Source organism: Myotis davidii, unplaced genomic scaffold, assembly GCF_000327345.1.
Source record: "Myotis davidii unplaced genomic scaffold, ASM32734v1 scaffold268, whole genome shotgun sequence".
Taxonomy (NCBI): Eukaryota; Metazoa; Chordata; class Mammalia; order Chiroptera; family Vespertilionidae; genus Myotis; species Myotis davidii.
Genome location: NW_006383015.1, coordinates 6,376,665 through 6,402,504, shown reverse-complemented (window position 1 = coordinate 6,402,504; position 25,840 = coordinate 6,376,665). Strand labels below are relative to the sequence as shown.

The 25,840-nt window shown below is 37.7% G+C and overlaps 1 protein-coding gene across 14 annotated transcripts in view; it reads left to right on the top strand.

The window, feature by feature from the left end:
* Positions 1–377: 377 nt before the first annotated feature.
* MAP2 (microtubule associated protein 2) overlaps positions 378–25,840 on the top strand; it is a 58,839-nt gene continuing 33,376 nt past the window's right edge. For 10 of the 14 annotated variants that reach the window (XM_006778953.2, XM_006778951.2, XM_006778947.2 and 7 more), the window contains exons 1-3: positions 391–682; positions 14,452–14,565; positions 16,952–17,029. In XM_006778953.2, the coding sequence (XP_006779016.1) occupies positions 421–682; positions 14,452–14,565; positions 16,952–17,029 (454 nt within the window). In that variant the 5' untranslated portion in view covers positions 391–420. Of the gene's footprint in view, positions 683–14,451; positions 14,566–16,951; positions 17,030–25,840 lie in introns of all 14 variants that reach the window. The other 4 variants (XM_006778952.2, XM_006778950.2, XM_006778946.2 and 1 more) reach the window with 2 other exon arrangements.

The window sequence follows — 25,840 nt, the reverse complement described above, 5'->3', positions numbered from 1 at the left end:
AATCCCAAAACAAATCATTGAAGACTAAACATGAAAAAACATTAGACAATGTTCTCATAGTGCAGGATTCCTTGGCTCTACTGAACAGTTAACACCTTATGTCAATGAAAGCTAACTAAGATATGTCCTTAAATGCCAAACACTATTTTTTAAAAAAGTGTATATAGATTGATGGAGGTCTTATATTAAAAGGATAGATATGCAAAAAAAAAGGTTTGTAAAAAACAGAACCAAAGTGTTACTAATGGCTACCTCTTAATATTAAAAGTAGATTATTGAAAGGGCATTTTTGTGTTTACCATAGCTAACTACTACAAATTTGCTCTATCTTGGTACTATTAATATTAGACTAGATTCCCCCAAAGTCATGGCTACTGTTTGTTCACTTCCAATCACAGGAGAGGTGACAGGTGTTGAAGAATGGCAGATGATCGGAAAGATGACGCAAAGGCACCTCACTGGACCTCAGCTCAGCTAACGGAGGCTTCTGCACACCCACATTCACCTGAGATTAAGGATCAAGGTGGGGCAGGGGAAGGATTTGTCAGAAGTGCCAATGGATTCCCATTCAGGGAGGACGAAGAGGGCACCTTTGGAGAACATGGGTCACAGAGCACTTACTCAAATACCAAAGAGAATGGGATCAACGGAGAGCTGACCTCAGCAGACAGAGAAACAGCAGGTAACTAAGGGCTCTCCACGTCACCAGAGCTGGTTTGTGCTTTGAAGTCTGTTTAGTCTGAAAGTGAATTAATTTACAGCACTGATCCTCTTTCAGGAATGCTAGGATGGAAACTTTAATCATTCAGGGGAAAGACACAAAAAAGAGAATAACCATGGGAACTAGCCCTATGGCACCCCAAATTGGTTGTATTCTCTATCTCATCTCCCTATTTAGTTTTACCACTTTAATTTTAATAGACAAATGGCTCAGTACCTGTCAGCAGTTTAATTCATTGAAAGAAAACACAAATAGTTTGCTATTGATTTTCTTGAATGATATGGGACCTAAATCTGATTGACTAATTAGAAGCATATTTACTTTTTAAGGCAGAAAAGAATGTTAGAGTCCAGCTCTCAGCTTTTAAAAAGAAAAAGGAGAAACAGAAAAGAAAGAAAATGAACACACACACACACACACACACACACACACACACACACACACAGGAACCATTTCATACTTCCTCAGATAGCTTTTTAATACCTAATATTCAGATATTAGGAAAACATACTATAATTTATTATCAAGTACTTCCTTTCAAAGTGTAATTTCTGCACTTTACTCTATGTTTACTCTATTTACAATGTTGTCATAATGGCATAATTACTATATAGTATGAGTGGCATAGAGAAACAATACCCAGAACTATAGTATTATTCAAAATTGTTTTTTCTGTAATTCAGAATTTAATACATTTGAACACAGTAACTTGAAGACATGCTACTCTAAAGAAGTGTAAGCAAACTACAAGCAGTAAGAAAGGTTATGCCCCCTTCAAAATCATCCCTTACTTATTCAAAGATTGGTTTTCTCCATTCCACCCACTAGTCAGCAACACATCGACTGTACACTGTTTAAAAAAATATGTTTGCATTTTAATGGGAAAATATGAAAGGCATTTCAAATGACTTGGGAGAAATTACATAAGTACGTAGTGTAACTTTTTTTAATCCACACATTCCACAAATTACTGTTGAGCATTTTCCGTGTAGTACAAAACGTGTTCGCTTCTGTGACAGGTGTGTGCCAGGAATGATCTCTGAGCTTCACAGAGCAGGTGACCTAGTAGTGGACGTGAGACCTGTGCATGCAATTAATTCAGATACAAAATACAGTGTGCTCAGTACCAAATGAGCAGTACAGAAAGGCAAAGTGGAACTGGGGTTGTTTCTACTTAGGGCCAAAGTTCCAAATTGTGCAAGAAATGTCTTGAGGTGCCATGGCACACTCCCAGGGCTGAGGCAGAGTATTTGAAATACTCAAAGGAAATGCAGCAATTCTCCATCTGTCCAATACTACATGGTCTGTTAGCTCAAGACAGTACACAGTTTTAGCATTAGCGCACACTAAATTTCTTTTCAAGATCCCGTATCTTTGCCTGAAAAATAACAAGTACTCTGCAGACATCCTTGTGGAACAGGAAAAGAGAGTAACAGCGTCCAATCCAATCCAAGGATTTGAAGAAGCTTTGCAGTGCCTAAAAGGCACATATACCCCATTAGAAAGAAACTGGTTCAGAATGAAATAAAAATATTATTTTTGCCTTTCATCATTACACTGAGGATTAAATGAAATAGTAATGTGTACAAAGTGAATGGCTCATAAAATAGTATCTATTTATTATTATTATTATTATTATTATTATTATTATTGGTGGTGGTGGTAGTGGTATCAATATAGACAACAGAGTACTCATAAACAAGGAATGCTTTTCTATAAACCAGTATAATATAATTTGTAGAGGGTGGGATTTGGATCAGAAACATTAATAGGAAAATTTTGAAGGATCAAGGCATGAAAAGAGGAGGGCACATTAGAGCAAAATGATTATGGGGAAAGAAATAATGTTATAGACCAAGATTATTCTTACCATCATATTCTGTAGCACCTGATATTATACCTCAAGTACTCAATAAGTGTGTTGAGTGAGTGAATAAATGAATGAAGGAGCCAATGAATAGAAAAGAAAAAAGAAAGTCCTTTTCAAATTGATGGTGAAAACTATTGAAAAGTCCTCCTTTGTGTCTTGGGCTCTCATCATTTGAGTCTCATGGATTATTGTGAGGTTTATAATACAAGACAAAAATCTCTACAGGGTGTTTGGTCAAGCAATGGAGAATCACCATCACTCACTATTTCAGTTTTTCAACGGTCCTAATGAACTATTTAAGAATACCTGATAAACCTATTTCTAGGTCAGTGTGTCCTCGTCAGCTTGAAAAAAATAATATAAATTAAAAAGAGACTAGTAGATTTTCTTTTAAATTATGGATTCAAGAGCATCCAAAATTAACTTTGATTTCAGCTTGCCATATATCACAGTAATTTTATATTACATTTGGGAGACTGATTATGAAAGCTTTATATGTATGTTCATAGTGACCGAGTTACAAAGAGCCAGCTGTGGATTACTAGGGTGATGTATTCAATTCAAATTATGGTGTGATTTTTAAACTAACTTCCCTGCAGAAATATCAGGCCAAGTATTGAATTATAAGTTATCTATGTGTGGGAAAAGAAAAATGTAAAATATTGTCTCCTCATGCCTATAGAGAATGTGCCAATGATAAATTCATGTGCAATTAAATATCTCTGTAAACTTCAGCTTAACAAAATAATAAATTTTATTATTGACAGTTTATAGGTAAATGTTTCAAAAACTACAAACAAAAATAATTCCTAGTAAAAAAAAGTGTTCTTAAATCTCAAATTTTTTTTTAAATGCTGTCCTTTGATGATGGGGACTACTGCTGAATATGAGCTGGCATGATATTTTGGGTTGTTTTCAAGAGGACCAGGGAGCTATATACTAGCCCACTCTTTTTATTATTTTTTTAATTTAAATTCTTTATTGTTGAAAGTATTACATGTCTCCCTTTTTCCCCCATTGACCGTTTCCTGGCCACTCCCACATCCTCAGCACATGCCCTGACCCCCCTAGTGTCTGTGTCCATTGGCTGATCTCTTAACCCCTTCCTCTACCCTGCCTTCCCTCTGAGGTTTGAGGGCCTGTTCAATGTTTCTATGTCTCTGGATCTATTTTTGTTCATCGGTTTACATTGTTCATTATATTCCACAAATGAGTGAGATCATGTGATACTTATCCTTCTCTGACTGGCTTATTTTGCTTAGCATAATGCTTTGCGTACACTTATAATCTATCAGTATATTGCGTTTCTCCCCTATAAAGGATGTTTCTCAGGGCATTGGTAACTTGAAGCACTTCCCAGTATCATCAGGTCCTAAAGTGGCCACCACATTACTGACTTACTCTAAAGATCTTTCTTCTACTTTCCTTCTTTGCTATAGTTCTCTTTTGACTTTAGAAATAAATCTTTCCCCCAAGGTTGCTTATTTGTATTTATCTCTATAAACCAGATAAAATGTTAAATGAATTGCAATCATCACATCCACCCCTTCTCCCTTCCTTTATCAGTGTGGGCTTACTTCAGCCGAAGGTCTTGCCTCATTCTCCCTCACCCTTTTTCAGTGTTCACCTTCATTCCTGGGTCCTAATAATTTTTAAAGATGCAAGCCCATAGCCAGTTTATCGTTAATCTTATGCACTGAGACGTGGATGGCAGGAAATGCTGGAAGGCAATAATGTTTTAAATTACATTTCTTTATAGATTGTTCTTCTAGATTTTGTCTCCTTATAATGTAAAGCTCATCCATAGAAAGGGAGATTGAATTATTTGCTCATCTGATACAGCATAAGTTTTGATACTTTAAGGATTTTTCTTACATTTATTCATTCAGGTGTTCTTTTTAGAAGCCATCCCACAGTAGCTTTCAAAAATAAACGGGAAGCCATTGAGAATCTAGCCACTTGGGAGCGTTATTGTTATAATGAGACTAAAGCCATCATTTTTACATTTGTTTTCCAAAGTGTGAAATCAGAAGAGTAAAAGCTTAAAATAAACCCTTCTGCTCCTTTTCACCTTAAATTTGAAGTAAGAGGAATGCATTTTGGTCCCCACAGAGTTCCAGTTCTGAGTGAAAATGAGCTTCGTCTTTAAGATTTTTATGTGAGGTGGGGCCCAAACTCATATTGGAATCCATGTCAAAATAACAAGACGATAACTAGAAGGAACCAATAAGGTGGCCTTTCAGAGTCCTCCTCTTTTCAGGTTTAGTCCCCATTCAAGATCTCATGACTACAGCCAGCATGCTGGTCTTCTGCCACATAGACCAGCACTCATTCAGCAACCCATGGCACCAGATTGAGACCAGCACAGCCAGCTGCCTGGTGATCCGTTATAGCCAAAGAAGACAATCCCTATTGCAAAACTGCCACACCCATGTGCCTCTAAGCATGACAGAAAAATTGTAATTTTATTCTCAGTTCTCAGCATGAATGGAGAAACATAGGAGGCAAATATGAGAAGTTGATAGATGCCAAAACATTGACGTATTTCATTAAAATCATCCTTCCATGATTTTGACTATCCTAAGATCTAATGCTTTGAACACTAGTAAGAAACACTAGTCAGAGTACGAAGAGCCTTCATGACCATCCACAGTCCACAGCCAGTGCCAGCTCTGAGTTAATGAAAGGTTAAAGGGGAGTGTTTCTTGAGTTAACCCCTCACCCCACTCCCCAGGAATGCGTTGTTTCCCAGAATTTCTGGGGAGTCCACCCAATGTTGCATTTCAGAATTTACCTTGAGCTGTGCCTTCCAAAGCCCAGACTTTACCATCCTCGGAACACAAGCAGCCAAGCAAAGAACATACTTCGATATGTCAATTTATTGCTGCTGAAATTACAAATTTAAGCTTGAAAATACATGATAAAGGAAAAGTTTGTCATCACTCTAACCTTCTGTTTCCCTTTTCAACCTTTGAGTATGAGAACCTGCCTTTTCCTCTTTTTTCTTTCAATTAAATCTTTATTGTTCAGATTATTACATTTGTTCCTCTTTTTTCCCCCCATAACTCCCCTCCTCCCAGTTCCCGCCCCACCCTCCGCCCTCACTCCCCACCCACTGTCCTCATCCATAGGTGCACGATTTTTGTCCAGTCTCTTCCCGCTTCTTCCACTTTCCTTTGTCAACATTCCTGGGTTTGAGATTTACTAGTAAGAGCTGTCATCCCATTCAAAAGATGGGCGCTAGGTGGTTTGGCTCATTAGATAGAGCACCAGCCTGCGGATTGAAGGGTCCCAGGTTCGATTCCAGTCAAGGGCATGACTGAAGGGTCCCAGGTTCAATTCCAGTCAAGGGCACATGCCCGGGCTGTGGGCTTAATCCCTAGTGGGGAGCATGCAGGAGGCAGCCAATCAATGATTCTCTCTTCCTCTCTGAAATCAATAAAAATATATATTTTTAAAAATTTTTAAAAAGATGGCATATGGTATTTAACATTATATTCATGTACACAGAGAAGATAGTGCAGGGCCATCTCTTGCAGATAAACTAGAGCTACCTGCATCACCCCCAAGGAAAATCAACAAGCTGGCCTGACAATACAAGAGGCTGCAGATTTTCTTGTTGCCATGCCAACCACTCATCGCTCCGCTGCCATTTCCCTGAGCTCCGCAGAGGAGTGTGCAGAGCAGAGGTATTCAGCATTTAAGGGTGGATCTGCGGAAAAGCACGGGGCCTCCCTGCGAAGCCTCTGGGCCTGGTGGCGCCGATGGATGAGGACAGAAAATAGGGACCTTTTCAGTGTTTTCCTTCAAAAGGTTAGGCATCTGGGGCTAGAAGGGTGAGCAAGACAAGAATTGATAGAAAAGGCAATTCCACGAGGTTTGTATTTGTCACGTTTGCTTTGTCCTATGTGGTCTCTATACCGTTTGAAGCATGGGTATGGGTATTAGCTTCAGCCATACTATGTGGCTTGTCTTGTTTGGTAAATAGAAGGATCTGAACTTAATTGAGGGCTAGCTTGTTTGGAAATGACAATAAGGAATCGCATCTCTTACTCTTGTTAAGGTAGGAGCTTGTGCATAGCAAGTATTGCTAGCTAGAGCTTTTATAATGTATTAGAAATTAGAGGAAAAGCGGGCACCAGATAAGGTTGATTGTTTAAGTGTGCAATTATAGGGTAGTTCTTCCTGTAAAAATTTACCTCAGATCTATATTTGCTTGCTCTTCAGCCAGTCTTAGAGTAGGATGCGATTGTTTTAAGCCAGTAATTTTTAAATCAAAATATAAGAAATCTTGGTTTCCCTAGACCTCTTTTAATTAAACTTATGACTCAACCAATTAAAATGTGATTTTACTCCTTTGAATTTGAACTGCCTACAAAAACTTAAAGTCATGAAGACACTGTATCTAATACAATAGAATGTGATATTTAAAAATTAAGATTAATTTGCGTATAAATTTATTCCCATGTATGTTTTTCCAGAATATGCCTCCCATGCACTTGTGGAAATAAGTCTCCTTTCTTTACTGTCTAGTTTTGTGCTAAATGTCAGAACTACATCACATTGAATTTGAATTTTAATCAATACAACAGACTTGAGCCAAGAACAAATCAGGTCTACTTCTAAAGTTATTCTTTCAGGCTTGTTCTGTAAATGTAAATGTAATTTAATTATCATTGTATTATTTTTTTACTTGGTCCCTCCTCCTGATATTATATTTTCTAAGACTTTATCAAATTCTGCTGTCATGTTTTATCATCATAATTTTCTTTTAATGTAGTCAATTTTTGACATTTTAAAATTCTGCATTTGAGAAGAATTCTTAACATTTTATAAAATATTTGTAGTGTGCAGGTGAAAATAGTCATGAAATAAGTCTTTTTGGATTCATTTTTGGACTGTCTAACTATTTGTTTTGGTTAGGATTATGCATAATCTTTACATGTGTCATGTTACATTTCTAAGAATTCTCTCCACACAAAAGAAAAATATTTTAATAGTAATTTGGAATATATTAATTGCTCTAATATCTTGAGAATATATTCATCATCAATCAATAATGTATTTTTTCAAAAAGTAGGGTAGATGGATGATAGAGATATTAAGGTAGATGATAGATAGATAGATAGATAGATAGATGATAGGTAGATAGATAGATAAAGATTGTATATACCCAAGAAAAGGAGTACACCAAATACACCCTGGGTGGTGGCTGTGGATTTGATTTCTTTTGCTGTTGAGAGGTTAGTAGACTGGGGAGTACGTATCAGTCATCACTCCTCCCTCTTTCCTTCCCAAGCTACTGAGATGAACTGACTCTTTCCACTTCAGTGTATTCAGCCTTTTCCTCTCATTCCCTCACACTTCACTGCTCCTCAGCACATTACATAAAGCATGTGCTTTGACTGTCAGGGGAGTCTGGAAAGTCATACCAGGAGCAGATGAACAGAACAACTGGTGCTGCATTGCAGACTTGGTAGTTTAAGCATGATCTGACTTGGCATCATGAGTCCCGAGGGGAAAAGAACACTGAACCAAATGCTTGCTACCCGCTCACTGTGTGGCTCATCTCACAGAATGAGTCACCAGCCAGCAGCACTCAGAGAAAATACAATTCAAAACCCAGCCACGCTGATGAGCAAAGAAAAGAGGAAAACATATCTCCTGGGCTCCTGTTGCAACTTTTAACAAAGATGCAAATGCTAGGTGGTTATTAGTACACATAAATGAGAGTTAAACGTTTGCTTTTACAGTTGATTTCAGCATTACTCAAAAGTTGAAAAGACATTAGGCAAAAATGGATGATAAGGGATGAGTCAAGATTCAGAGAAAAATCATCTTTAATAGAGATGATTCAGCTTCAGCCACCTAAAAATTAGACTCAATATTTTCGGTCCAAATTTCCTGTTTGTAAACACAGGTCAAAGCCTCTCTGCTGCTTGCAGAGGAGACTGGAGCATGGTCAGTCCTCTAACTGAACTAACAGTCTTCTCTTTTGCAAAACACGTTACGTTTGCTGTGAAAGGATATATTGGGAAGAAAGTCAAGAAAGGATACAGTGGAAGACTACATGTGGTTGTTTCATCATGTGTAGCATGATGACATTTGCAAGAGTGTGTACTATAGGAGAGACGACCAGGAGTCCAGGATCAAAGGCCCAGAGCTGATGTTGATTTTATCCTCTCAAATGAATCTCTTCCTTTTCCGAACATTCCCATGTACCATGTTTATATCCTGCTAATGGCATTGATCATATTGAATATGTTACTGAGGTTACTTGTTACTTGTTTTAATCCCCATCACTAGGTTGTGTTTTGAGGTTGTAGTTGTCTGTGCTTTCTTTATCTTCATGTTCCTTTTGGTATATAATGTGGTGCTTATTTTGTATAGTTGGTGCCAATCAGTAGTTTTGAATTGTTATCAAGAAGAGAGAGCGTTGCCTGGCCGGGGTGGCTCAGTGATTGAATGTCGACCTATGAACCAGGAGGTCACAGTTCAATTCCTGGTCAGGGCACATGCCTGGATTGTGGGCGAACTTGATCCCCAGTGTGGGGCAGGCGGAAGGCAGCCAATCAATGATTCTCTATCATCACTGATGTTTCTCTCTCTCTCTCTCTCTCTCTCTCTCTCTCTTCCTCTCTGAAATCAATAAAATATTTTTTTAAAAGAAGATGAGAGAGTTAGTATCCATGTTCTGTTTGAGAATCTAAATTACATAAACAAAATGGGGCTACAAAAATTATATCACAATGTGAGCAATACACTTGTGGGAAAGGTTTCATGACAGTTTTTACTTTGACAGCAAACTTCTCTTTTTGGAAACAGACCCAAACTCCAAGCTCAAATACAACATTTCTTAGGTGAAGGATTTCTGTAAAACTTGGGAAGGTGTGATTGATAAACTGGAAAGGGAAATGAAAATGAATCAGAAAAACCAAGCTGTTTTTAGACATAGTCTTAAAACCAGGAATTGATCAACCTCTTCATGATCAGGGCTACTGTTGATGACATATTGAAATTGTAATTTTGTTTAAAATAAAAGTTAAAAGTCCTGATTTTGAAATTTTCTTTTTTTTTCATATCTTGTACAATAAATTGACATATTATTGACATATTTTACTAAGAAAATAAAATGAAAATTTTTGAAATCTGATTTCAAATCATATATCTCTTTATAGAGTTGTGTTTTTTATGCCAAATGAAGCTCTGTGTTTGTAGATATACTATAGCTTTTGGTTATAGTAACATCTGCCTATTTAAGACCTTTCCTTAGCAAAGTTATATTAATTTCATATACTTCCCCTCTTGCCTAAATTTAAATGCTAGGCAGATCCTTAACTGTGGATAGGAAACCACCCTCCATCCTATTGCACAGTCCAGTTGCCTGGTCCAATGTAATCCTACCTACCTAGCTAGCATCCCATTCTTACATTTTCCTCAGCCCTGCTCTCCATCCAAATGGATCCACCTTTCTCTTTCTGCTGGGCTCCTCCATAGGACAACCAGAGCTACTGCAATAATGAGTTACAGTTTTATGCTTTCTAGATATCATTTGCATCCTGTTATAGCATCAGTGTCTTCAGATAAAAGTGAGTACTTTGACAGTTTCAAGTATGATATAGATGGTACCCGCAATCTGCAAGTATTTCTAGAGGTGGGTTTGGTGGCAATGAGGCCCAGTACACAGAGAAGAGATATAGATTGAAATGTGCATGTGCCATTGAGTCAGTCCTGTCCTCAACACTTCTTAGACAACGTGATGTTTCAAGACAAAATACAATCCAGTTTCTCCCAAGTTTACAAGGAGTAGTACAATTTTATTATTTTTTACCAGATACAAAAATGAGTGCACAATACTACATTGGGAAAAATACGACCAACAGCAAAAACTTTAACTAGAATATGATAATATAAAGTGAGACTAAATGTACTTCTACTTAAATGTGTTTTTTTCCCCGTTTCCAGTTGTACCCTTAAAATTAGAAGCAAAATTTTGTAGTAGGTACTATTTCTGATCTGTACTTTGCTTTTCTATTTACTTTTAACTTCGTTATATAGTATCCTGAACTTGTGGTATCCTTGCACTGACAGCATTAATTTATTGTACTTCCCTCCCTGGGCTAAATTTAAATGCTAGGCAGATTTTGTTCAAGCTCTAAACCCTTCATTTGAGTAAGTTAAATTATCAATCTCAATAAATTGTGGATTTGAGCATATAGATTGAGGTAAAACAAAAAGAATGAGGGAAATTGTCCTGGACTCAGACCCTTGTACAAGCGTATCCCCTACCAATCTTAGCTCCAATGGGTTGCGTTTGCATTTGTGAAGAGAACCATATGAGGGTCTGTGAATAATTCAGCCAAAAGTGGCCATTACTAGGAAAAGCTTAAAGAACAAAAGCAAAACATGTCCTTCAGTGACTTTGCCCCATTTCAAGCATTATTTCAATGCAGGAACACCAAGTCCTACTCATCTTTATACCAATCATAGTGACTAAGCATAGTTCTATCTTTAGTGGGTGCGATACAAAAATCTGTCCAGTTTCAGTACCCATCATAACTGAACTTTGTGCAGTCATGATTCCTTATCTTAAACGCATTTATCCCCATAAACTAACTGTACCTCAAATGCATTTCCCCCCATAAACTAGAATTTTCTTTGTTTTAATCAGGAAGTCTTTAGAAAAAAAAAATCTTTGGAAGACAAAGCTGGTAGGCAAAGATCGACAGCTGCAGTGTTGGCCTGGGTGACCCTTTGAGATCAATTGGAGTCCTGCTAGGGAGGGGTATGCTTAGCTTTCATGCTAAGGTGCCAGGGAAACAAACAAAAAACCCAACAATGTGCTCTTTTAATTTCCTTCATCACCAGTTGATTACAGGAAATAGTTTCAGGGAAACCATTTACTCTCCAAATTAAGCCAGGAACTTACCTTTTTCCCCTGTGTTTATGAATTTATGTCGGGTATTTGTTTAGCAGACCTCTTCGAACTGCACAGTGCTTTCCTTGTTGACTAGTTTCCATTGGCAGCAGCAATTAGCATCGGTTTCCTAGGCAACCATTCTGTACCCTACTGAGAAAAACCTTTTCTTGACAGGAGCATTCTGTCTAAAATTGTCTTGTTTTCCTTCTTTCACAAGTGTACAGTAGGCTTGTCGTTTCTTTTAACACAGCACTATTATGCCTGATGTTCTTAAAAGCAGAAACATTTACTGGCTTTTATATTGTATATGGTTGAATTTATTATCAATGCCACTTACTTCTCTCTTAACAACCTGAAAGAAATCAACAAAAAATATGTTCTCAGGCTTATGCCCTACTTCCCTCCCTCCCTCCCTTCCTTGTTGTTCATAGTATAATTGCTGAGCCTTGCTTGCTCACCGAGTCACAGCTGGTCCTGATGAAAACACAAAGGGTCCACTTTCAAATTCCAAGCTCTGTGTACACCAACAGTGTCACAGATGGCTCTGAAGCAAGTTGAAGTTTTCAGGGCCACTGACAAAGTTACAACTGCATTGCTTGGTTATAAATCAACCGCACAATGTCTATAAATTAATATAATAAAATAACTAAACTAAAATATGTGCTCAAAACCAGGCCTAAGACTGCCTTAAAATTTCTGATGTAAGTAAAGATACTGTGATTAGAAGAGCACAGCATGAATCAGCATCATAGAAAAACCAGAGCACTGCAATAGTTAGAAATGCTGGATAGTATGGTACAACCATAGAGTCACGTTGACTCTATCACTTTTGTTTAAATAATAAGTGGCATGAGCCTGATATATGGTCTGTGAGGCAGTGACCCAACATTCAGGCAAGGAAGTACTCACTGGGAAAAATGACAGAATCATCTCAATGGATGACAGAAGTTTTTAAGTTTTTATCGACATATCAGTCAAACAATGATCATAGACTTAGACGTTAGCAAGACAGCAAGAGTGATTAAAACAGTGTTATGTAATTTAAATAAGCATTTAATATAAATTATATCATTTAATTGTCACAGCACATTAAAATATGAATGCCACTTTTATTCCCCTTAGCATGGGGAATCTGAAGGTCAGAGAGATTGTCACTTCCTGACCCCCCGCTGGCCTGGTCACCCCCAACTGCCCCCTACTGCTGGCAAGATGCACCAATTCCTTGAAAAACTCAAACTACCACAACTTACTCAATATGAAGTAGATAATTGGAATAGCCCTATAGTTAATTAAGGAATAAATTGTCATACTATTACACCGGCCTGGTTGCCCCATGTAGCCTCCTGTTCAGTCATTGGTCATCTCTCACTAACTCCCTGCCGGCCTTGTCGCCCCACGCAGCCTGGCAGCCTGCTGTTCAGTCGTTACTGTTACTGTGACGGCATCCCGGACAATTTGCATATCCCTCTATTATTAGTATAGATTACTTAGGTGAAATGTAAGTAGATTAGCATGCTATTTTGTGTGTGTGTATTATCAAGTTGGTTTCTGTGGATGAGAGCGTGTTTCAGTTTGTTTCTTATACCTATTTGGCTCCTGTTTATCTTTCCACCAATATATTTCCCCAATACCGAGAAAAACGATTATTTCTTACGAGAATTCAATTTATCTATTGAAGACTGCTTTGATCCTGGTTTTTGAAGTTTTTAAAACAGACTCTGCTTTTTAACCTGCAGATGTTTATCTATATAATGATGACCTGTTATCATCTGTTCCCTGGGTTATATCTTTAAATCCTTTATTTTATATCAGCCTAAAATTAATAACATTTATTAGATGTTATAAGATGAATTGTTTTTAAAAAGTTGCTTTTAATGTTTTTCTTCCGACCAATTTTTAGGCAGATCACGTAACAGATTATTCCCAAGTTGTCTTTCATTTTACTTAGGCGACTTGACTTTACAGCTATGTCCTGAGATGTTTTTGTATTACTGTCTCATGACCAGAATGACACTATTGATAAAAAAATAACCAGTTAATATTCAAATACTGGCTATAAGATTCTCACAGACTCATCATTTTATTGACCAAGCCTTCCCCCTTTTTAATGAAACTTTTCTACTGACTAGGTAGGTATATATCATAGACCTTAAAGATCTAATGAAATACATGGAAATGATATATAAGAGCTACTACTCACCGAATCACAGCTGGTCCTGATGAAAACGCTAAGGGTCCACTTTCAAAATCTAACCTTGTACTGGTATATACCAACAATGTCTACATAGCAGATGTTTATAGATGTTTTAAAGATCTTTAAGACATCTGCTATGTAGAAAAGTAGTAGCTCTTATATATCATTTCCATGTATTTCATTCAAACTTTATCTTCTCAGGTTTTTCTGAATTAGTCTTATGTGCATGGATCCTGTTTAATCACAAATTCATATTTTGAGGCATCTTTGTTAGGTTTTAAATCATGGTATTTATGTAGGTCAGCATAGAAACTTATTATAATGATACTTTTCTAAAAAACTGTAACAAAACTAAAAAGAACATATTTTAAGTTAAATCCAAAATGAATTCTCTCTTCTCTTTAAATTTGTTTTCCTAGGTACAAAAACATTACATTTTTTTCTGTCTATGTCAACACCTTTTAAAAAATAAACTGCCATACCTATTACTTATTTTTCTTTCATTCTGTGTTTATTTTGCTTATACTACCAATTCCTTTTACTTTCTCTTTTTTCTTTTCCTTCTTATGGTTACAATATATGTATTTGTATTTTTTCTGCAATTTAATACATTTTATTGTACTTTTGGGGGGAGAAGACAAAGGAAAGGAAATTCTAATTGACTGTATTATTTACTTCCCCTCTTTGCTACCTGTTTTGGACATGTCACCATTTTATTTTATTTTATGTTTTGCTCTTTATTACAGAGGAGGTGTCTGCAAGGATAGTTCAAGTAGTCACGGCGGAGGCTGTAGCAGTTCTGAAAGGCGAACAAGAGAAGGACGCTCAGCATAAAGATCACCCTGCAGCCCTGCCTTTAGGTAAATGAGAAAACCTCGGACCAGGGGCTGTGTCTGCTGTGCCCTGGTCACAGATCAAGTCTTCATGTTCAGGGAGAGGCCATATCTCATACTTCATTCATCAGAAACCTCTGTTGGGGGCACTGGGATGTACGGTGTTTTCACCTTTCGCAACAGGGTCATTGCGGTATTGGAGTGGTCTTTAGGGTAATAAGCTTATAGTTAGCCTTTTCCGCTAAATTATTTTTAATTTTTCATTTCTAGACCACACGAGATAATTATTATAAAAATAAAGCCAATCTCATCGCCCCCATTCATAAGGAAAATGCGCTAATGCAGTGGTCGGCAAACTGCGGCTGGGCAAACCGTGGCTCGCGAGCCACATGCGGCTCTTTGGCCCCTTGAGTTTGGCTCTTCCACAAAATACCGACTAATGCGCATGGGCCACAAAGTTTCAATCGCACTGTACGTGTGCTCCCGCACGTGGTATTTTGTGGAAGAGCCACACTCAAGGGACCAAAGAACCGCATGTGGCTCGCAAGCCGCGGTTTGCCAACCATGGCACTAATGCTTTAATTAGATATAATTGTTTCCCTTTTGTGGATTTTGGTAAATGATTGTCCATATACTGTAGTCTTCTTTGGGTCTCCCTGAACCAGCTACATAAAACCTATGGCCAGAGCTTTGTTAGAATTCAATTCTTTGTGTCCCATGTAAGAATTCTTTGCTTATACTACCAATTCCTTTTACTTTCTCTTTTTTCTTTTCCTTTTTATGGTTACAATATATGTATTTGTATTGGCCCCTACAATACAAATTGGTATGGGCCCCTACTCTCCATAAATATAGATAGGTGATAGATAGATAGATAGATAGATAAATAGATATGCTGAAACACAAGAAAGGAAACTTCTCAGGTTCAACTGGTAGGTTTATTTTATAAGTACATAGATGTAATCCATAGGAAGGCATGTTTTTTAAAGCCTAAAAATAGAACATACCTTTTTTCCTCTTACAGTCTAATGTATCCTTAATATTTGATTTTCTGATCAGTGATTTCTCAATTGTCTATTAAAAATAGACAATCAAAAGTCCGCTTTCCCAGCCGGAACCGGTTTGGCTCAGTGGATAGAGCGTCGGCCTGGGGACTGAAGGGTCCCAGGTTCGATTCCGGTCAAGGGCATGTACCTGGGTTGCGCGCACATCCCCAGTGGGGGGTGTGCAGGAGGCAGCTGATCGATGTTTCTCTCTCATCGATGTTTCTAACTCTCTGTCTCTCTCCTTTCCTCTCTGTGAAAAATCAATAAAATATATTTAAAAAAAAAAAGTCCGCTTTCCCAGAATCATAATTTAAAATATTCTCATTAATTACAATCAAATGTTCTTTATCTATTGTTTGTCTCCTAAAACTGAGAGGGAGCAGTTATCGAAAACATTGACCTTTTTTGTCTGTGGTTCACCTCTGTTGCTTGAAATAAAAGGTTTCAACCTGGAACCTTAAAGTATGCCATGGAAAGGTCCACAGGGTCAAGGAGCTGAAGAGCCACCTGCCATCCCAATGTTGCCTCTGCTAACTGCTTTATGAAATAAAAATTTACATAATCTTCAGATAGATCTTACCACTGGACTTGACTGATGAATATGTCCTTTTGAAATCACTTACCTTCATAAGAATGGTCATAAAGTGTCTTGAGGAAACTTAGCGTTAACTGTAAATGAATTACAGCTTTCAGAACCTTTCTCTTTGGTCCTTCTTCATGTAAAATGCCAAGGACAGAAGATTACTCAGCTCCCACTGGAACATGTTTCTGTCTGAAGGTTGCCTCTGGCTATGACCACTTCATTTTTCTTTTCTGAAAGTACATGCAGATGATGGGTTTCGCGATTAGACTCAGTGGACAAAATGCCATTTAGAAAATACATTATCTAAAATAACTGTGAATAATCAAGGTAACATTGATCAAGAAGTTGAACAATGTTACCTTGTTGAACAATAAAGAATTCTAATATTTTTTCAGTCCATCAAGCCAAATGTAAACTAAAATGCCTGCCCATGTGTGTTTGAATATATAGGAGATTAGGGCCAGGATGAAATATTTTATTAATTAAACAGGCAGACACAAATTAATGGGATTAATGATGGTCTTTTAGCAGGTATCTATAATCCATTTTTATGGAGAAGACAAAATGATTACTTTTAAATATTAAACGCTCTTCTTTCTTTTTAGGTTTTCAAAAATGTGTGAATCAGGTAATGGAGCTAAAAATAAGTCAAGTGCAACTTACTATTGAGTCTTTCCTGGAATATCATAGCGAGGCCTTTTTATAGATGGCAGAGCTGCCTACACATCTGCTGGCCTAAAAGAATTAATTGTCGTATCTCATTTTTTCATTGTTTGATCTTTAGCAGCTGAAGAGACAGCTAATCTGCCTCCTTCTCCACCTCCATCACCAGCCTCAGAAAGGACTGTCGCCGTGGAGGCAGGTAAGGACTATGGGACTGTTTCAGGTTTATCTTCTGGTAAAGGGTAAATAAACATCAATCCATCAATCCATAAGCACTGGACTTTAGTATAAGCTAGTCTGTGACCCAGCTTGGGAGCTCTCTGTTTCAAATAGTCAAGAGGAAACAAAGACTTTAATAAACAAATGTAAAATCATTTATCTACATAAAATCAGAAGTGGAGGAATATGGTAAACAAAAAGGGGAAAAGATGCTTGATGAAGGAAATGATAACTTTGTGCTTAAGTTGCTAGAATAACTACAGAGAACCAGTTCACTTAATATAGAATCTTTTGACAATAATGATATAATTTTATCTTACAAGTGGCTAAACAAAAAAATATATATTGATGAACTCAGCACTTCCTTATGGAAGTGTTGTCAGCAATTGTCGGTTTTGCTGAACATTGTATTGCCAAGGTCTTCCCCCAGGACCTGGGCTGTTGCAAACTCTCAGTAAATGTTCATGAATAAATAAAGAAGTTAATGAGTGAATCTGATGCAGAGAGCAATGAACTGGAAGCTGAGATCATGGCTTCTTGCCTGCTGAGACCTGTTATTGTCCATGAATCTATTTATGCAATTTATTCAACCTGAAAAGCCATGTCAGCTTTTCAATTCTCATTGATAAAAACAGAGGGATGCCTTTGAAGAATATTCATTCAGAATCTGAGATGAATGGCATCATTTAAAAGCAAACTATTATTGGTTCTTAGATCAGTTAACTTTTGTGTATTGTTTGAGTTATGAGAGAAAGCAAAGGAAAGCTACAGCTCAATTATTAATATAATTTAGTTTTCATATACTAAAATCAGAAATTTAATACTAATGCATTTTACTCATTTATTTCTTCATTTATTTTTCCTTTTGTTGTCCCTCTTAGAGATCATTTTATTATGTTAGAAATAGAAACATCACAAAGGATTCATTGTCTTTTTATAATTTGTAATTAGAATCAAATAAAATATTATTTGATTTCCTCAGATTTTCCTAAATTACTAAACTACAAATGATTAATAAATATAATTTACTTTTGTCACAGATTTATAGACCAAAACTTTTTGTTTCTTAAACTGAAGACTTTTTTTAAACTTACTGCCTGAAATATTGTTAAACAAACTAAATTACTTTAATAAACACGAGAAAATTTGGGGATTTTGATCAGTACATATAATTAGTTTCATAAAAGCCACTGATTATTAATTAATTCTCTGAAAATGTGATTTGATCTTTTAATTCATAGATTTGAACGATAGTTTTTGCCTTATGTTCATCCATTCATTGAGCAGATATTTATGGAGACCTACAATGTATGCAGTTTTCTTCAAATTCTGGGTGTACAGTAGTGAACAGAACAGACATGATCTCCGTTTGTAGGAAGCACACTGGTGGAAAGAACAGAAATCCATAAATAAGCTGACATATAATTTTGAATTGGTAGTACTAGGAAGGAAAAGCACAGGGACTTTTATATTGGAATAAGAGGGATCTTAGTTTATTGGATGGTAAGGGACAGTTAAGAAGCAGAGCCTAGAAGCTTGAATAAGTGTTGGTCAAGCAAAGGTGGAGGGAAGGGGCATTTTGGGCAGAGAGGCCAGGATATGCAAGGGCATTTAGGTGGGCAAGGGCATGACGTGTTCTAGGAACTGAAGGAGTTTCACGGCTAATGGTGAGTGAGAAGCAGGCAGAGTAGTGAAGACTTTGAGAGTAAGCAGCAGCCAACTGGGTTGAGGGGCCTGGATTTCACTCTGAATACAGCGATGATAGTACCTCCCTCAGGTCATTGAAAATGTTTCTGAGCTCCCTACTCACAGCCTTTCAGGTGTCAGAGAATCCTTTTAACCCAGAGAGGGGTATGGCTCCAAGTCTGCTGAGATCACATAATTACTCTTCTTTCTCCCATATGGGAGTTGGAGCAGAAAGGGGCCTAGCCCAGTGATGGCAAACGTTTTGAGCTCGGCGTGTCAGCATTTTGAAAAACCTTAACTTAACTCTGGGGCCGTGTCACATATAGAATTTTTTTGATATTTGCAACCATAGTAAATCAAAGAATTATATTTTTGATATTTATTTTATATATTTAAATGCCATTTAACAAAGAAAAATCAACCAAAAAAATGAGTTTGTGTGTCACCTCTGACACGTGTGTCATAGGTTCACCATCACTGCCCTAGGGTCACCATCCATCTGGGGATTCACCCAGTGTGCCTTTTAAGTTGGGAGGGTTATAATGAATATAATGAAAACATAAATAAAATGTAGAATTGCATTTACATTTTAGTAACTTAGGTGTCACTATCCAGAGTATAACCCTCCCTTATATTTCAGTATTGCTTCCCCCAGGCTGTTTCAATATATTCTAAGAAAATGTCAACTTACCACTTCCTATTGAAAGCAATTCAAAGATATTTTATTCTGAACATTTTCAAACTTATATTCTTATTAAAATTTTTCAAAAAATATTGAGCTATACAAAGTCCTAATGATTTGCTTTAGGATAACCATTTTTGAGTTATATATATATTTTTTATTTGTTTTATTGCTTAAAATATTAGAAAGAGTAGTACATATGTGTCCTTTTTATTGAGTTATATTTTTAAAGTATGCATTTTACAAGCTTTACCTAATTAATTTAAAAGACCAAGTAGTATTCTCACTTTAAATATGTGAAAGATACATGGTTTGGACAATTAAACCATCCCCTCTCTTTTCTTTTTAACCACTCTTAAAGTATGTCTAAAAACTTTTTAAACTGTTTATCAGAAAATAAATTAGTGACAAGCCACAAGATAGGATTCAACTCTTCAATTTGTCAAACCAATTGGTTTTGTAAAGACCCTGCCAAAATTCAGTTAATGTATTGCTCATAGCAGGTCCAGTGGAAATGGAACAAGTGAGGTTTTTGCTAGAGTTTTTTTAAACTTTTTGACGCACCCTCAAAACAACTGTAATCTAAGGGCACAGTGACTGCCACAGCCCATTCTCCTTTTACAAATGCAAGAACTCTTGGATTCAATTGAGTTCAATAATTTTGGAAAATATGCTTTTTATTAACTATCAAACATTTTAAATGTTGTTCTTTACCAAAGGGGGACCAAGAAACCTTCCACTAAAAATAACTTAATATGTTCATTACTGTCATTTCTGAGTATTTATTTATTATAATCAATGTAATAATAATTTCCAGAACATGTGCTTATTCTGGGAAACATTTAAAGGGATTTTGATGAAAAAATTAAACAACAGTCACACTTAGAAAGGAAACGCAGGTATAGTAAAATGAACACTAAACTAGGTAGGATGTTTTCAAATTAATCTCCTTTTTCTTTTTGGCCTAACCATAATGGTTGTTATTTGGAATTTGGAAGCCCATTCGAGAATAATGGAATCATCAGAAAACAGAACCAGGAATCTTTCTGACCTCTTCGGATTACTCCAGAAGTCTATGTCAATGATGTGCAATATTATAATTGCTAATCTGAAAGCTTTCCCTCTGGAAAGCTTTCATTCTGGGGCAGCAAAACCCAGTTGGCAAATGGAGGAGTCCTCAGTCAAAAGCTTGCAGAATGGGAAGGGCTTAGAAGTGACAGAGAACAATGTGGGGGAGATGGGGGGACAGCCACCTGCAGCCACTGGCTGCGGGGCAGAAGATGTGATGCCAAGACAGACTAAAACTACTGAGTCACAGAGACCCCGTGAGACTCAGTCTCTTATAAAAGTGACTTCTCATTTATTCCCAAGGGAGCTGACATACTAAGTTTGGGTTTAACATGGCAAACCTTATTTAACCCAATATAAATTTTCAAAGGCTTTTTAAAAAAATAGATGGTATGAAAGCAAATTAAGAAAAAATGGATCCCTCCACGGAAACCATTAGAAGTTTAGCATTCTGAATAAGAGCCATGTAACACTACAAGTTCATAAGGCTACCCTGTTCTTTCAAATATCACAGTGTTAAAATGAAATAGAATCTTTTGCGGCAAGGCAAGTGTCCCAAAAAGCATGTGTACTTATAATAAAAGAAGGCATTCAGTTCTGACCTTAAACAGCAAAATTAACTGTTATGAAGTGAGTTCACTCTTTCATAAATCTCTCAAGTCTAGCTTTGATGTCAGATGAAAGTAACCAGCAGAGGTCCATGACCATCCGCCTGAGTGCACTGATAGATGCTAACATGTGTGGAGTCCAGCACTGTGCTTGGCACCCTCTCAGATATCCTCTCATTTACTCCTCCTAGCAACCTACAGGGAGAGATAGTATTCACTCCCACTTCTTGCCCAGGATGTCATGGCCGGTGGATGGCTTATCCAGAATTCAAATTCAAATCTCATTCCCTCCAGCCACAGCCCTATTGCATCCCTAAAGCTGTTTCTTATCTAAGTTCTTAGTGTGGGACTACGAAAACAACTTGACTTTCCTTCAGAGGTGTTTTTTTAAAAATTATTTGTTATAAACTACTGGACTAATTTCCTTTATTTTTTTTTTCAAATTACTCTCAAGTAAATAATTTATTTATTTATAATTATTATGTATCCCACCTCCATTAGGTATGAACCAAGAGCACCTGCCACACACAATCCCATAGCAAATGAGGATCTATTGTGTTCTATCACGATCATTGGAACCACATGCACTGTTTGCTGGCCATGGTCCTCTAAGCATCACATCCCTGACACACCTCTGGGACTTGTAAAGTAGATGGCTCTCAGGCTCCTGGGTCCTAAACAGAGACTTGGAGTACAGACTGCTCATAGTACCAGGAGAGGACTGGACTTGGCCAGACGTTCTTTATGAAGTTGCCTGGCTCGGGTCCAGACAAACACTACAGGGAAGCTCCTTTTCCACGGCAGCCCTTGTTGCTGCTTTTGTTGTTCTCCGACTAGAGTCAAAGTTTTCAGAAAGACAATACTGTTTCTCTGAAATGTTAGAGATCTAAAGTAAGACTGGGTTGTTTTCACATGTTCACTTTCAAAAAGAGCTACAGCAAAAGAAAGAGGAGGTCAAAATCTTCAAAAGGCTTGAACCAATCCAAGTAGTGTCTTATCCTACCAGAACTCAGCTTTAAATTCTTTAGTTTTATACTGCAGTCTGCTCTACTCCCCAGAAAATAAACGTTGAACAGCAGAGAGGTGAATATGACATTTTCATTTGTTGATTGGTCTTACAATGTGTTGAACATATTGGAAGTTTTAGAGGTAACTAGGGCACCTGGGGAGTTTACAGCCTCGGGGAGTCACTGGAGGAAATGTGAATGGGTGGGACACATGACAAGCCCAGGCCTCATGATTCAACCAGTGTTGTAGACCACGTTAGAGCCAATTATTTGCTCGGCTGAGAAATCGTGCCGAGTTAAACTAAGAATATCAGATGTAACTTTAGGCTTCTGCCATCCCATGATAGAATAAGCATCATGGATGAGAAAGTTCTGAGCACCCATCCAGAAACAACTTCCACAGGGCAGTCAGTAAATAATGTGTTCAAAAAGATTAGAAGTATTCTCTCCCCAAAACGTTATTTTAGTATCCTGATGATTTCAGACTTATTTCCAGTTGTCAGCGCCTGGTTGCTAAAAATAAGTTACTGCCTTAAAAATACAGTACCTTTTCAAATTAATGCTCTAATTCTGCATGCTTAAGTTTAGGAATAGAAACTACACAGTTCTTATTGTTTAAAAGTATGAAATTGTAAAATTATTCTCTATATAAGTCAATAAATAATGATTAGCAAATTTAGTGATCTGACACACAGGTCTGAGATGCAGTGTCTACACCACATTCGAAACAAAGTATTGTTCATTGTCATCATCCTTGAAGCTCATTAAAATATACATGAATCCACATGTGAAGTCGACCAATCTACCCCTGTATATCTAAGGAAATATATTTAAATAATGCATCTTTCTAAGCCAAGACACAGGAAAGGTCAGAGATGAGAGCAATTCCGTTAGCATTTAACTGATGAATATGTAATGAGGAGGTTGAAACAGGAAAACAGCCAAGAGACAGTAGTACAAATGAAACTGCATGGAGTAAAGTCTTGATGAATCTGAAGTCCTCCCTGTAGAAAGTCTCAGCTAATTATATCTCTGATGAGCTTTCAGAAGAGAAATAAAGCACAAAAACAAGTTTAAAATACTAGGGACTTTCTTAAAACCCTAAACTTTCAATGACATGCAAATGAGATGTTCAAAAGGATGCCTCTAGGACTTAGCATCCAAAGAGAAAACCATGCTGACTGCACTTTTCTTAGCCAGGCAGGGAAGAAAAATAATGCATTGTAGATTTTTCTTAACAAGATTGAAATTAAGCATTACTTTCTGATTAAAATCGGAAACTAAAAATTAAATTTAACAAAAATGCTAACTATGTGAGCATCCCAGATAATTAAGGTTGTGCTTCAAGCAGGACTATTTCCCCCCCATCATTAAAAGATCTTAACTACCTTCTTTTTTTCACCTATAAATAAATTGATATAAACACAAGAGAAATTAATCTACTTGAAAGGATATCTTCCAAAGCATGCATTTTTTTTTGTAATCTGTGTCTATGCCAATGTTTCCTTGCTTATTCTGACTTGTTTGAGGGGAATGTATAGATAAGGTCTATTATGCAGCAGGGTGTCAGTGCATTTGATTCATTAGATCAATTACAAGATTATTTGAGGGATAGTTTCGATTCAGTGGCTCCTGAAGCATGAAACATTCACTGTCTCCCATCCCATCAGCTTGGTCTTGCTAATCCTTCTCTGCTGTGCTGCTCCCATGGCCCTTTGTGTCCTTGTGCAGGTGTTGTCTGTCTGTCTGATCTTGTGTCTGTCTTGTCCAGTTCTCCCTGCAGTTTCTTCCTGTGTGTCTGTTTGTAGATGAAGGGGCTGAGGATCAAGTGGGTCCTCTACACAGGTTCCCCAGCCACGAACCTGCCACCAGCGGGAAGAGGCGTAGACTCCTTGTCCCCTCCATCTCGGTGTCTGTGCCTGAGGATGACCCTTCCAATTCCGATGAGGAGTACTATGAGCATCCTTTGTTCAGCTCACAGTGGACTACCTCTAGTGTGCTCCCCAGTGTCCCCGCGCAGAGTGCAGAGGCCCACTTAGGCCAGGAGAAAGGTGAACCAAGCATGGTCCCCTTTTGCTCCTCCTCCCCAGCCCATGGCTTTGACTACATGCATTATATTAAGTGTGCTTTTACATGTGGGGTGGGAGGGACAGGAGCCTGTTTTTTCCATATGAAAGTGAAGTCCCTATATAGCTTATATCCATCCAAAGGCCTCAATAATTTATATAAAAGGAACCTTACTTGAGGCATGTGAGAACTTCCTTTTTCTGTATTGTTACTTCTAAAAAGGAAGCCCAAAAGTGGGGGGCAGAAAGGGAGGAATCCAAAAAGTTTTAATTAAAATATGACTCCCTTCTGCTCCTTGCAAATAAATCATTTGGGGAAGAATATATTCTTGTATCCAAACAAGAGAAGATGACCCTGAATATAATTTTTCTTCCTTGGATACACAGACCAGTTATAAATAGCCATATTTCTTAGTGCCATGTTAATATGATAGTTTCTGTATAAGGTAGAATCAATGTTATGGAATAAATGTATTTCTTCACATCATTTAATTAACTGCAGAAACTACAGAGGCTCTTCCAGGTGACTAAATCTGGGCTCACAGCAGTAGAACTAAAGTGAAGGGAAAGATCCACAGCCTTTGTCATTCCAGCTTTATGAAGATGGAAGACCCTAGTTTATAATTGGCTATGCTATGAGCAGTGGACTGCAATGTGTCTCATTGTAACTAAGTAGTTTTGTAAAGAAAAAATAATTAGAGCTAAAACATTTTTGTTTAGGTGAAGAGATTATTTTCAAATAGGCAAGAATACCTTGCTTAAGTGGAGAGTTTATGTTATACTAGAGGCCCAGTGAACAAAATTCATGCACTGGGCGGGGGGGTGGGGGCAGAGCCCAGCCTGTGCCCTCTCGCAGTCCTGGAACTCTCGGGTAATGTCCGAATGATGGCTTAGGCCCGCTCCCCGCTGCGCTTGCCAGCCATGAGCCTGGCTTCTGGGTGAGCGGTGCTCCCCCTGTGGGAGCACACTGACCACCAGGGTGCAGCTCCTGTGTTGAGTGCCTGCCCCCTGGTGGTAGGTGTGCGTCATAGCAACTGGTCATTCCACTGTTCAGTCGATTTGCATATTAGCCTTTTAGTATATAGGACTAGGGGCCCGGTGCATGAAAATTCATGCAAGAGTAGGCCTTCATTCCCCTGGCTACCAGCACAGGCTTCCCTCCATTACCCTCCTCCAGCCACCCACTGGCACCCAGGACCTGGCTTCCTTAGGGCTTCCCACAGGCACCCAGGACGTGGGCTGGCTTCTCTCCAGCCCCGGCTTCATCAGGAAGGACATCCAGTCTAATTTAATTAGCATATTACCCTTTTATTATTATAGATGAGGCACAATCAGTTTTTTAATAAAGTGTTATGATTCTCTTCCCATCGTATCTCAACTTTTTTTCTGTACATTGTGCCTAAGTAAGGAACTTGTCTACCTAAATATTTCTCCCAGAAAGTCACATGATTCCTGTATGAGATGAATTTCTATTCCCCAAGCATAGGTATTGTTGTAAGCATATGCAAAAAACATCAGTTACATGTAGGGACTGATGGCTACTGTAAGAACAACTGGTACCTGGGCTCTGGATGCTTTGTATAAAATGTGGGTGACTTTTTGAGTAGTTATAAGGAGAAACAAATTGTACACAGAAGAGCACTTTAGGAAGTAGAAGAGGAAATGAAACCTTAG